Genomic DNA, 13,074 nt, shown 5'->3' on the forward strand with positions numbered 1-13,074 from the left:
GGTACAGACTCAGTGAGCACAGTCTTGCAATCGAGAAAGGACGTCACAGGCATACCTGGCTCCCTAGAGAAAACAGACTTTGCACCCACTGCACACAAAATGAAGTGGAAACTGAGCTACATTTTCTAACCACCTGTCCGCTGTACCAAGACATCAGAGACACATACTTCCCACAGATCATAACCACCCAAGGAGAGTTTCAAAATATGACCAATGATGAAAAACTCCCATACCTGCTGGGGGAAGTAAAACAATGTGCAAACACAGCAGCAAGATTCGTGAGCTGCTGTGATAAGAGAAGGATATCAAATGGAACCCAACCACCTTAAAAACCATTGTATATATCACTGCTCTGCCTGCACGTTACCGTGATGCATGAAAACTGTTTTCACCTATATATATTTTGTTCTGATTGTATTGTATTGTATTGTGTACATTTCTGCTTTGGCAATGTAAACGTATGTTTTCTCATGCCAATAAAGCCCTTTGAATTGAATTGAATTGAATATGTGTGTATATGTGTGTCCATGTGTGTCCATGTGTGTATATGTGTATATGTGTGATGGTTGTGTGTTGTCTGCCTGCTCTTCTATTGAGACATTTAGATCAGGGTCAAAGGTCATGTCTCACCTAGACTCAGGATCTGACATGAACTTTGACCTGATGTTCAAGATTAATTTCTCCCCTGAACCAGCAGGTAGGCTGTATTATATTTACTTAGTTTAATGATCGTACTACTAGTGGAGAGGCCATAGGATAGGCTTCCTTCCCACCTTGAATGGACTCACACCATGTAATCTAACACATTGCATCTTTATCTATTATACATTTTCAGCCCTATAGCAATGGTCACATTTTAGCAGCTTTTTCTGCAACCTTTTCTGTAACCCCAAAACCCTGCGTAGCGTCCCAAACTTCTAGTTATTATTTGTAAAATACATTTCTTATTTGATTAATAGAAAAATAAATCAATCAATAGTTGCTTCTCTAAGTCAGTGTGCGTGGGCGCTTACATGTGTGGCTAAGCGTCTTACCAAGCAGGAAATGGGCGTTTAGCCACACCGAGCTGAGGGTCCTCACTCTACAGTCTGTCTGTCAGTCAGCCAGCCAGTCAGTCAGTCAGTCTGTTTCATGCCGTTCTCCACCATGACATCTGCACCAACCTACCTAGTATCATGTGAGTATATTAAATTCTGTCTTACTTTATTTGATTTAACTATCAGTTCATTAAATGAGACAGAGTCAGTATGTTGTTACCAAACAAGGTAATTATTATTATTATGAATTATAATTATATTATAATTTGTTTTCTGTGGATGGACTGTATGCAGATCTAAATTTATGATTTGGTATCTCTCTCTAGTAACTCCCGGGATTCGAACCCGGGTCTCCCACAGTTTACAGTTTAGGCATTTAGCAGACGCTTTTAATCCAAAGCGACTTACAATAAGCAGGTAATACACATCACTATAATATGCAAGATAATATGTCAGTACAATAACCACTCCCACGTGAAAGTCCAATATCTTAACCATTGATCCAAAGGGATATCCCTATGGACTGAGGGAGATGCAAGAATGTTGAGGCCATCAGGCTGAGGCAGTGAGTCACTCTGCTACATACTGTATGTACAGTATAATATTATTTATTTATTTCCCCATGGAGGCTGTGTTGGAAGTTATGAATGAAAGGTTTTGACATCATGTTGGGTTCATCAGGGTTCCTACAGTCATGACATTCCTGGAAATATTTATAAATTAGAAAAGCACTTTTCCAGTCCTGGAAAAGGTTTGGAATTTATCAAGTGTTAAAAATATACATTGAACATGAACATGAAATATGTAACATAAAAGAGTAGATTTACACTGAACAGGCTCTGTGATCAGCCAGTACTGTGTCTGTGTGTGAGTGAACATGAACGAGTGAATGTCTGTTCACGTTGTTCGATTCAACGAATGCTGTAGGATTGGTGGTGGTTTTGAAAAAATGTGTCATGAAACTAGGCCTAGCCGGCAGCCATAGCTGTGTGGTGTCAAGCAGCACTGCGGCTACACCACAACGACACCGCAGCGCTCTAAGAAAAGGTCTCTACGAGGACATGTTGAAGGATGTTCTGGTTGACCTGGTCATTTAATGACCAGGTAATTTAATGACCAGGGGGACTGCCCCATAGGTCGAACTCCCGTTGGGTCGAACAGCGTCGGCAGGTTAGATAATCACCCGCGTCACGGTTAATGAGGTTAGGTTTAGGGTTAGGGTTAGAGTTAGGCATAGTTTTACTGAGGTTAGGATTAGGGTTAGGGTTAGAGTTAGAGTTAGAGTAACCCCCCGGCTCCACCGAGCGCGTCGAGCGCCGCGTCAACGTCAACGCTGGGAACGCTCCCATTTTAATTAATGAAGGGTGCTCCACTGCCGACGTCAACGTCAGCGTCGGACGCTCAAATTCGCCCCGGTTCATTTTTTGACGCCGTCCGACGCCGGCACGACGCCGTCATTTTGGTGGAGCCCTTGCCTTAGGCATAGTTTTACTGAGGTTAGGATTAGGGTTTGGGTTAGAGTTTGGTGGTCGATCCAAAGGGTGTTCGACCTGATGACATGTTACCAATGACCTGGTCATTGAATGACATCACATTTACCTGAAACCTTTTGCCATTTTATAATTTACGTGGTTGCTCTAATTGACATTCATCAGTAATATTTTCATGGATAATCAATAATAATTGACATAATCATCAGTAATCTTTTCATGGATAATCAGATATTTCAATCAGGTTCTAGATGTATTTTTTATACTGCATATCATGTTATTTGTGAATTCTATCTTTATATGTTGCTGTTTACAAATCATTTACAATTTAAGCATTTAGCAGACACTCTTAATCCAGCTTCTTGAATCCTTCTGGCATTTTTCTGTGTACTGTGTTTTTTGAGCGGTGGTCACAACGCTCCTATACGTGGCCGTGTGTGTGGGTCTGTCTGTCTCCGTGTCTGTCTGTAGCCTGCAGTAACCTTTTCTGACCACACATGTTAAGGGAGGGGCGCTGTTGCACACACACACACGCACGCACACACACACACACACACACACACACACACACACACACACACACACACACACACACACACACACACACACACACACACACACACACACACACCACCGCTCAGTTCACACGAGTGTGATTTTTTATATGATCCTTAGGGTCATCCAAATAACATAATAAGTTTTCTGTTATAAACTTAGTGGATCAAGGTCAATCCAGGGGTTGACATTTGGGGCCTTCATGCCTTCAGTGTCACACTCATCAGTCTGATCCACACACACACACACGCACACGCACACGCACGCACGCACGCACGCACGCACGCACGCACGCACGCACGCACACACACACACGACAGTGACTTTCTCTCTCTGTCTCTCTCTCTCTCTCTCTCTCTCTCTCTCTCTTTCTCTCTCTCTCTCTCTCTCTCTCTCTCTCTCTTTCTCTCTCTCTCTCTCTCTCTCTCTCTCTACAGTGGTGTCTCTCGTCCTCTGTTGTGGACCTGTTCAACCAGAAGGTGAGACAACTTCATTGCATTGCATTATGGGTAGTGTAGTGTGAGAAGAATCCTGTTGATAAATGATAAACTTTAATTCAGGGATTTTCACCTCAACAAATACATTGATAATTGTTATAGAGTAATATAAAATGAATAGACAATATTGTTTATATGAATAGTGTGTATAACATTATGTCATTAGTTAGTAGAGGCCCTAGAGGGGATATTTTTATGCCATGCTTTAACACCCATGTTGCATTTCTCATGATGAAGCTGTTCACCTCTGTGGTTCTATGTGCCATGTGGTGATCATACTCTGTCATGTTCTCACCTTTTTGAAATGAAGCGCCATGTTTTTATTTTCTAGATAGTCAATGTTTCATGTCAACATACATTTAATGACACCCCATCAAACATTCATATTTTGATTGTCAGGACATTGTTATAACGATGATTAGACTTAGTAACATTAGTAATAACCCACCTATCTCCCTGACTCCCTCCCCAGTCAGAGTTCATAGTTTTAATGAATGTAGAATTATGTGCAGCATGTAATTTGCTGCACATAGGTGACTTCATTTAATTGGCCAATTGATAATGTAGAGGAAAATATAATCTTGAGTGTTATGCATGCACACAGACAAAACGTGGCTTTAGCAAGACAACGGAAATGGCCTTATTTGTCCCTTCCTCTGACAGGTCAATCTGAGTTTTCTCCAAAATGAGAAAACCATCTCTTTCCTGTAGAGCTCATTAAAATCTTATCTCTTTCTCACACCACTGGCATATTACTTCTTTACCTTTCATCCATGAACATCCCCACATGGGTAGCCCTGTCTCAGTGTCACATGGCCCCTGAAATCCATGTGAACCTTCACGACCCCGCAGAAATCTGTCGCTGTTCGATACTCCCTTCCTATCATGAATGTTTGCCATACCCGGGGAAGATTATAATAATCTGTTGCACCCTGCACCAGATTGTCATTGTCATTTTCGTGCTCTGACCCTGTTCATGAACAGTTGGAATTGATATTTGTAACTTGTTTCTGAGTTAATCTATTCCTTGATACAAGGTGTTCTCCAGTCCTTTGTGAATTCTTCCACTACAGAATAGATAAAAGAATATTTGATTTTAGAATGTATATCTCTGCTTTCGGGCCGAAACCGTAAAGGGTGTTCAATAGCACATATGAAAAAAAGAGGGCCAATCGGGTGGAGTTAGCTGGTTTGGCAGAAAGTGTGGAGTTTGGAGGTTTTGTTCCAATACACTTTTTACTACTTTCCATTGGTTCAATATTATTGCGACCGTAGGTCGCATTTACTACCAAAACCTCCACAGGCTGTCCGTGGCTGAGTCAGTCAGTCAGTCAGTCAGTCAGTCACACTTTTGCCCTGCTCATATCTCCACAACCGTTGCCCCCATCCATGCCAAATTTTGCACACACACTCCTTGACTGCCAAACTACAACCTCCAAGGACCCCCGGAGCCCCAGGGACCCCCAGGTCCCTGGGGGACCCCCAGATGTAAAAAATGACCAAATGTGCAAAAATGAACAAATGACCACCCCAACGGGGCTGCTAGCGGGGAATTCCCGGGGACCACCGACTCCTGGTGCTCCAGAACGGATGCAAAAGTGGTGGCGCCCCCAGTGGAGGACCCCCTGCCACTGCAGCGCACATAAAATGCCGTAACTCGGGCTAGGAGCGTCCGGGAGAGCCGGGGCCGGTACCTATTCGTCCGCCAAGGCAACGCGGAGACCCCACCCCTCATTTCTCACATGGCCCTATTCTAGCGCCACCTTCAGGCCGATTTTTAAAACACATTTTTGGACACTGCTCCTACAGTTTTTGCCATAAAATCACGAATATCACTACACAGCATGTCTACACTCATGTCATCAACATGGATCAGGAAGATTTTGGAAAAACAAATTTTTGCCCTATTTGTGGAGATAAGCCACCTACGGTCGCTTATCTCCCGATTAGGGAGTCTTACTGGTTTTAACCAACACTCAGCTGCAAAGGGTGTTCAATAGCCCTGATTTATGCCAAAAAATCTAAAACCTCAAAAATTGAGTCAAGAGGTTTTGACCAGACAGTGACGATATTATGCTCTAAATCATCTCTCCCACACTTCTGCCAGTGTACCAGTGATCACCCTCCCCTGTGCCAATGTTGGCACCGTGCCTAAGGTTGCCTACCCCTGATGTAGATGTTATTTCTCCCTGTCTTCCGCCTCTCTACTTCCAGTTTCTATCAGAGTCTCTCCTGAAAGAGTCCAGTTCTTTGTAAAGGAGTCCATCTCACTGACCTGTGAGGATGGAGGAAACTCTGCGGAGGGATGGTCTGTGAGACGACAGAGCAGTGATGGGAAGACTGAAACCTGTGGCACTGACTTTGGAACCAAAACCAAAGGTATGGAGATAGGTAGGTAGGTAGGTAGGTAGGTAGGTAGGTAGGTAGGTAGGTGGGTGGGTAGGTAGTTAGGTACCTACCTAACTACCTACCCACCCACCAGGTAGGTAGGTAGGTAGGTAGGTAACAGCAGTGGTGTAGTGTAGAGTTCTGCAGCGGGAGCGCACTCCCACGGGACCTGCAGGTCCTGTCGCAAATACAGTAGTTGCGGCGCGGGCAGTCTTTTAATCCTGCGGGCAGGAGCAGGCGGTCAAAATAAAGCCAGCGGACCCCGCAAAATCCCGCACTCTCCCGCAATAAACGAGACATAGAGCTTATATCTATAGGTGATATCTATGGTGCTGCGCATGGTTTCCTCTGACATCGGTGTATGAATGTGTGTGTGTGAATGGGTGAATGTAATGCACAATCTATAGGCACCTTGGATAAAAAGCGCTAATATACCATTGATAACTGACAACTGATCTCTCTTTGTTTTCATTGTCATTGTGTGTAGGAGGAGGAGGAGCATCCTGTAATCCTGTAACCCTGTATGAACAGGATAGAGGAGTTTACCGGTGTCAGTCTGGATCAGGAGAAGTCAGCCCGTCCATCAACATTACTGTCTCTGGTACAATCAATATCATTTGTACAGTACATCAGTACATCCTTATAATCTAAATACCGTTTGTGTAGACATGGGTATATGTCTACACATATGACTTTTGTTGTTGTATTAAAAGCAGTATTTCTGTTGACAAATCCAACTGCTCATTAAAATAAATAGCCTGCCCATTGGTGCTCAACACCACAGAGCTTGTTGGTTGCAGGATTTATTTTTTTTATTTATTATTTTATTAGACAAAAATGGAGAACAGTACAAGTATAGTCAATACAATATAATTGTAGTACAGTACAAGTACAGTTAAACACCCTGCCTAAAAGGAACATCCCAAATAAGTCCTTTTACTATGTTTTCTTTTACATTGGAAGTCCTTGGTATTTAATTCATGGACATAACAAATAGCAATCAAAGAAAACATTCAATAATATTGTAGTTGTATGTTGTCACCTGTCTATGGGAGAAGTGATAACTACCTCCTTCTCTGGCCTCCTGAAAGGTGAGTTCTCACAGATGTAAAAAATGACCAAATGTGCAAAAATGAAAAGGTGAGTTCTCACCTGTCTATGGGAGAAGTGATAACTACCTCCTTCTCTGGCCTCCTGAAAGGTGAGTTTTCACCTGTCTATGGGAGAAGTGATAACTACCTCCTTCTCTGGCCTCCTGAAAGGTGAGTTTTCACCTGTCTATGGGAGAAGTGATAACGACCTCCTTCTCTGGCCTCCTCAAATGTGAGTTTTCACCTGTCTATGGGAGAAGTGATAACTACCTCCTTCTCTGGCCTCCTGAAAGGTGAGTTTTCACCTGTCTATGGGAGAAGTGATAACTACCTCCTTCTCTGGCCTCCTGAAAGGTGAGTTTTCAGGGCAGTTTTGAAGGATGCCAGTGTAGCGGAGGTGATCCGAACCTCCCCACCCGGCTTCGAACCCGGGTCTCCCGCGTGAAAGTCTATTATCTTAACCATTACTCTAAAGGGATATCTTTATGGAACAAGGGCAGATACTAGACTTTTGAGGCTTCAGGCTGGGGCTGCGACTCTCTCCGCCACACTAGCGAGCTACATGTTTTAAAGGAGGTAGTCAAGGAATTCCACACCTGGGTGGCAGTGTTGTAGAAGGAGAATTTACCCATATTTGTCTTCTCATCGGTTTGTGTTATCAGATCATTGTGTGTGATTGTTGTTCCACTGAATGACAGCTCTGTAGTGAAATTATAAATATGTATTACACATCTTGGTTGAAAGCTTGATTCTGATTGGTCAATCACTGAAATCAGCGGTGTGTTATTTCTTGATAATGATCAGCTCTATAATAATTTCTGATCAAAGACTCCTACTTACCTCTTAAATGTCTTAGATTTCTCTTTTATTTATTAATGACGGGCTGCTCCATAAAGTTTTAAACCAAATTAAGTAAGAATTCTGACTAGCACAACAGTTACTGAATAGAAAACAGACTATTTACTTTTATTTTCAACATATTCCCATAATATGATATCAGTATTTTCTGATAAAAATGTTGTTGTCGATTAAAGTGGCAACCACTGCTATAGATGTTCATAACTCAATGTTGTTGCTTCAAGGTGGACATGTGATCCTAGAGAGTCCTGTACATCCTGTGCCAGAGGGAAGTGAGGTCACCCTGCGCTGCCTGTCCAAAGACAAGACTGATAAACCATCCTCCAACTTCCCAGGTCCAGCTGTCTTCTATAGAAACAGATCCCCTCTCGGAGCTGAGTCTACAGGACAGATGACCATCCCCCATGTCAACAAGTCTGATGAAGGATCCTACAAGTGTTCCATCTCTGGCCTTGGGCAGTCTCCAGAGATCTGGATGGAGACAAGTGAGTCTTGAAAATGTTACAGATAATTTGATAATCCTACTAACTAGTAAGACGCCTCAGGGCGACATAATTCTTGGCCATCTGGCCAGTGAAGTATATCGGACCAGTTACCCATATATGGAGATACATGTACTGTATTAGTACATCCCTTTTATGCCCATACATGAAGATCCCTGTCTGAACCAGCCGCACAGATATGGGCTGTCTTGTTGTCTTCTTCTGTGATGATTTCTATGGATTTCTGGTAGCAATAACTAGCAGGTTGAAGTGGATTGCATAATTAGGCCCTATATTGAAGTGTGTAAACACATAGCAGATGGTAAACTCATGGGTTCAGCCCTGACTAATGTTATCAGTCTGTGTGCAATACAAAGTTAGGTAACAAGTCTTATGATGTGAAGATCATTCACTGCTGACTAAAGTAATCAGACTCGGATGTCTAAAAGTAAATATAAACGCAGCGTCCCAGCCAGGCGACCATGTAGGATCAACACAGTTTGGTGTCTGCAATATCACTGGCTGTAAAACACTGCAGACTGGGCAGGGCTAAGCCGGGTGGAGGCCATATGTGGAATAATGATGTAATTTTGATGGTGATGAACTTGTATATAAGGGAGAGGTGGAGAGGGTGGACGGGACGCAACACCCCTGGACTTAAACCGCATCCTCACCCGACTCCACTCTCGCTTAGCATTGCTTTTGCACAAGTCTTAAATAAACCAGCTGATCGGCTGAATCTGATAAACAATCCTCGCGTCCTGGGTATCACTTCAACACTTCCCATATGAAGTCCTGTTAGATATGGGCTTAATAGACCCTATTCACAGCCCGCCCACGCACGCGCACTCAGCATATTTCTCATGGTGCTGACGTCAGCTTTGAAGGGTAAAATATCACAGAAATTGCTGGACTTAAAGCTAACAAATCATTATTTCGAACGGTTAAGTAAATTATAATGCTTTGTGCCTTCTACTATCTTGTGTTCTTGATCATGCAAGCCGTATTTTGTATTTTATATTAGGCTTTTAGTAAGGGAAACCCGGAAGCACCAGGAAGTTGCGTAACGTGAATTTGGTCAATATTGATGACATCGGGGATCTCCATATATGGGCATAAAAGGGATTATGTTAGAGTGGTCGCCATGACATCACAACATACAATATATTTTATGCCCATACATGGAGATCCCTATCTGAACCAGCCACACAGATATGGGCCATGTCTTGGCCATCTGGCCAGTGATATATATCAATGACATCAGGGATCTTCATATATGGGCATAAAAGGGATTCTGGGGAATACCCATATATGGACTTTCATATAGGTGATGTCACCTGTGATGTCACAGCGATGTGTCAAGGGAACCAACCCATAGAGTCTAGACTGTAAAAATGTGTACACACACAGCTACAAGCGGACAAGCTTTGACATTTCTCATGGTAAACTGTGACCTTCGGTCGCAATAAAAGACCGAATGTCTGTCTGATATACCTGACATCACTAATAATTGCAGTGCCCAAATTTGGATATAACTGACATCAGATACTGCTGCCTGTACTGCACATGCGTCGCCACCATGGTGACAGCCACATGCTGAAACAATGCCCACGTTCGGAGATGACTGACATCACTGATACGTCTGGGATCTATATAAATGCACCATTTACCATTTCAACATTACTTCATTCAATCCCTCATATACTGTACACACCACATAAACGAAACTCTGCACATAATTTGGAGCACATATTATATGTTCGAACGGGTAAAGACTGGTATTACATAATTGTGTCTGGAAACTGAAAGCCACTGTTGTCTCTACAGATCCACCTTCCACCTCTGATCCAACCTCTGAGCCTGCAGTAGAAGAACCTCTCATCACTTGGAAGCAAGTGATCATTAAGCTGCTGGTGTTCACTCCTTACTTTGTGTCAACTCTGCTCTACTTCTCTATCCTGAACGACAGAGCTAGAGCTAGAGGTGAGTTATTGCGAGGTCGCAGTTTACCATGAGAAATGTTACAGCTTGTCCGTGTTCGTGTAGACGTATGTGTAGACGTGTGTGTACACATTTTTACAGTCTATGGGTTGGTTCCCTTGACACATCACTGTGACATCACAGGTGATATCACAGGTGACATCACCTGTGATTTCAGTGATGTAAAAGTCCATATATGGGTATTCCCCAGAATCTCTTTTATGTATATGAAGATCCCTGATGTCATGGATATACATCACTGGCCAGATGGCCAAGACATGGCCCATATCTGTGTGGCTGGTTCAGATAAGGATCTCCATGTATGGGCATAAAATATATTGTATGTTGTGATGTCATGGGACCCTCTCTAACAGAATCCCTTTTATGCCCATATATGGAGATCCCTGATGTCATCAATATTAAGCCCATATCTAACAGGAATATGGGCATTCATATATGGGAATGCCCATATATGGAGGAAGACAGCCCATATCTGTGCGGCTGGTTCAGACAGGGTTCTCCATGTATGGGCATAAAAGGGTTGTACTATATACAGTACATGGATGATCTCCATATATGGGTAACTGGTCCGATATACATCACTGGCCAGATGGCCAAGAATTGAGGTCGCATGTCGCCCTGAGGTGTCTTACTAGTATAAAACCTTCTCTCCTGAGAGACAGAGCTAGAGGTGAGTTAGAAAATCACATTAAAGGAGTAGTTCACCCCCAAAATGTATTTTTTCCTTTTTTAAGATATGTTTTGGGGTTTTCTGCCTGATAGCACAGTAGACTGACAGGAAATGGAGAGCGACACGCAGCAAAGGTCATGGGGATTGGGATTCGAACCCACAACGCACGTCAGGCACTGTTAGAGATTATTTGGTATGCACTGCCCCAAAATGACATTTCTTTTCTATTGATTACTCACACTATGGAGACTGGAGTTCAATAATATTTTGTGTTTTTTGTCACATTCCTAAGACAAAAATTTGATTACAAAAAATGTACCCTCATTGATTCCAGATGGGGTACGTTTACTATAATCAAATTACACAGTGTAAAGTAACTAATAGATTTACTTAAGTACTTTTTTGAGGTATCTGTACTTTACTTGAGTATTTCCAGTTTTCAGTACTTTTACTTCTACTCCACTACATCTCAAATCCAAATATTGTACTTTTACTCCACTACAATTAATTGAAAACGTACTAGTTACTCTGTAGCTATAAATGATTATATTCTAAAACATACATCAATCCACTTTAGCCCTATTTTATACCCAGGATATTTGAAAATAGACGATCTACAAGCTCACAACGCATTGCATGAGCTTGTAAATCATCCATTTTCAAACATTTTGTACTTTTACTTTTGGTACTTTGAGTATATTTTGAGGCCAATACTTTTGTACTTTTATACTCAAGTAAATTTTGAATTCCGGCCTTTTATTTGTTACGGAGTATTTCTACATTGCAGTATTGATACTTTTACTTAAGTAAAAGAAAGAAGTACTTTTTACACCACTGGGTTTTTTCACCTCTCTGTTCTTGTCAGTCTACTGTTTACCCATAAGGCAAAAACAGATATCTTAAACACACACACACACACACACACACGCACACACACACACACACACACAAACACACGCACACACGCACGCACGCTCGCACGCACGCACGCACGCACGCACACACACACGCACGCACGCACACACACACACACACACAATCCTGTGCAAACACATTTAGTGAATGAAATTACTCTGATTCTGAAGTTTATACATACACATAATAAACTGTTATAGGAACATAATAACTTCACTTGTTGTCACAGCAGTTGTAGCTGCTTAATGAAGAGATTGTTCAGTGTAATTGATAATATTAACCTTTCTGTCTGTCTGTCTGTCTGTCTGTCTGTCTGTCTGTCTGTCTGTCTGTCTCTCTCTCTCTCTCTCTCTCTCTATGTCTCTCTCTCAGCTGCAGCAGCAGCCAATGCCAGGAGGAGGGGAGACAACAATGATGTCATCATGGTGGTAGCTGTGTAGCCAATCAGAAGAGCACGGCATTATTCCTTTCTGCACGGCCATTCAGCAACGCTTAGACCTGCCCTGTACCTGCCTCTGATTGGCTGTCTGTACCTGCCTCTGATTGGCTGTCTGTACCTGCCTCTATTGGCTGTCTGTACCTGCCTCTGATTGGCTGTCTGTACCTGCCTCTGATTGGCTGTCTGTACCTGCCTCTGATTGGCTGTCTGTACCTTCCTCTGATTGGCTGTCTGTACCTTCCTCTGATTGGCTTTCTGGCTTTTCTCAAGATTACAGGTTCAAGTCCCACTGCAGTGTACTTTTTATAAATGTTTTGTCCTGATAAAGGTTGCTTTATTGTGAGGTTAAGCCTATATTTCTTTTTTCTTAGGTTATGCTTAAGAAATGTGAATGAGTTAAAGTACAGAAACACGTTAAAAATACATTTAAATATGGAGACAGGCCTACAAGGTTTCTGCCCGACAGCAACGATATGTTTTGTTTTGATAACTGTTGTATTATTCACAATGTTGAGCAAAATCTAAAATCTGACGCGGACACATTTGTCCATGTACGGACATGTTGATGAGCCCTGCATGTAATAATGTCAGGGCTTCATGTAAAGTGTAAATGTATTGACACTGTAATGTTGTGTTGACTGTACAGTAATA

At 42.4% G+C, this 13,074-nt stretch overlaps 1 protein-coding gene across 1 annotated transcript; it reads left to right on the top strand.

The window, feature by feature from the left end:
• Positions 1-621: 621 nt before the first annotated feature.
• On the top strand, positions 622-12,424 carry LOC308302582 (low affinity immunoglobulin gamma Fc region receptor III-B-like; the record flags this gene model as incomplete). Its single annotated transcript, XM_080746838.1, has 7 exons — positions 622-697; positions 3,559-3,561; positions 5,794-5,970; positions 6,455-6,568; positions 8,141-8,401; positions 10,226-10,381; positions 12,357-12,424. 7 exons carry the CDS (start codon positions 622-624, stop codon positions 12,422-12,424), a joined length of 855 nt encoding a protein of 284 aa, XP_080602964.1.
• Positions 12,425-13,074: the final 650 nt, after the last annotated feature.

This window comes from Nannobrachium achirus, assembly GCF_963921795.1.
Source record: "Nannobrachium achirus genome assembly, chromosome: 17".
Taxonomy (NCBI): Eukaryota; Metazoa; Chordata; class Actinopteri; order Myctophiformes; family Myctophidae; genus Nannobrachium; species Nannobrachium achirus.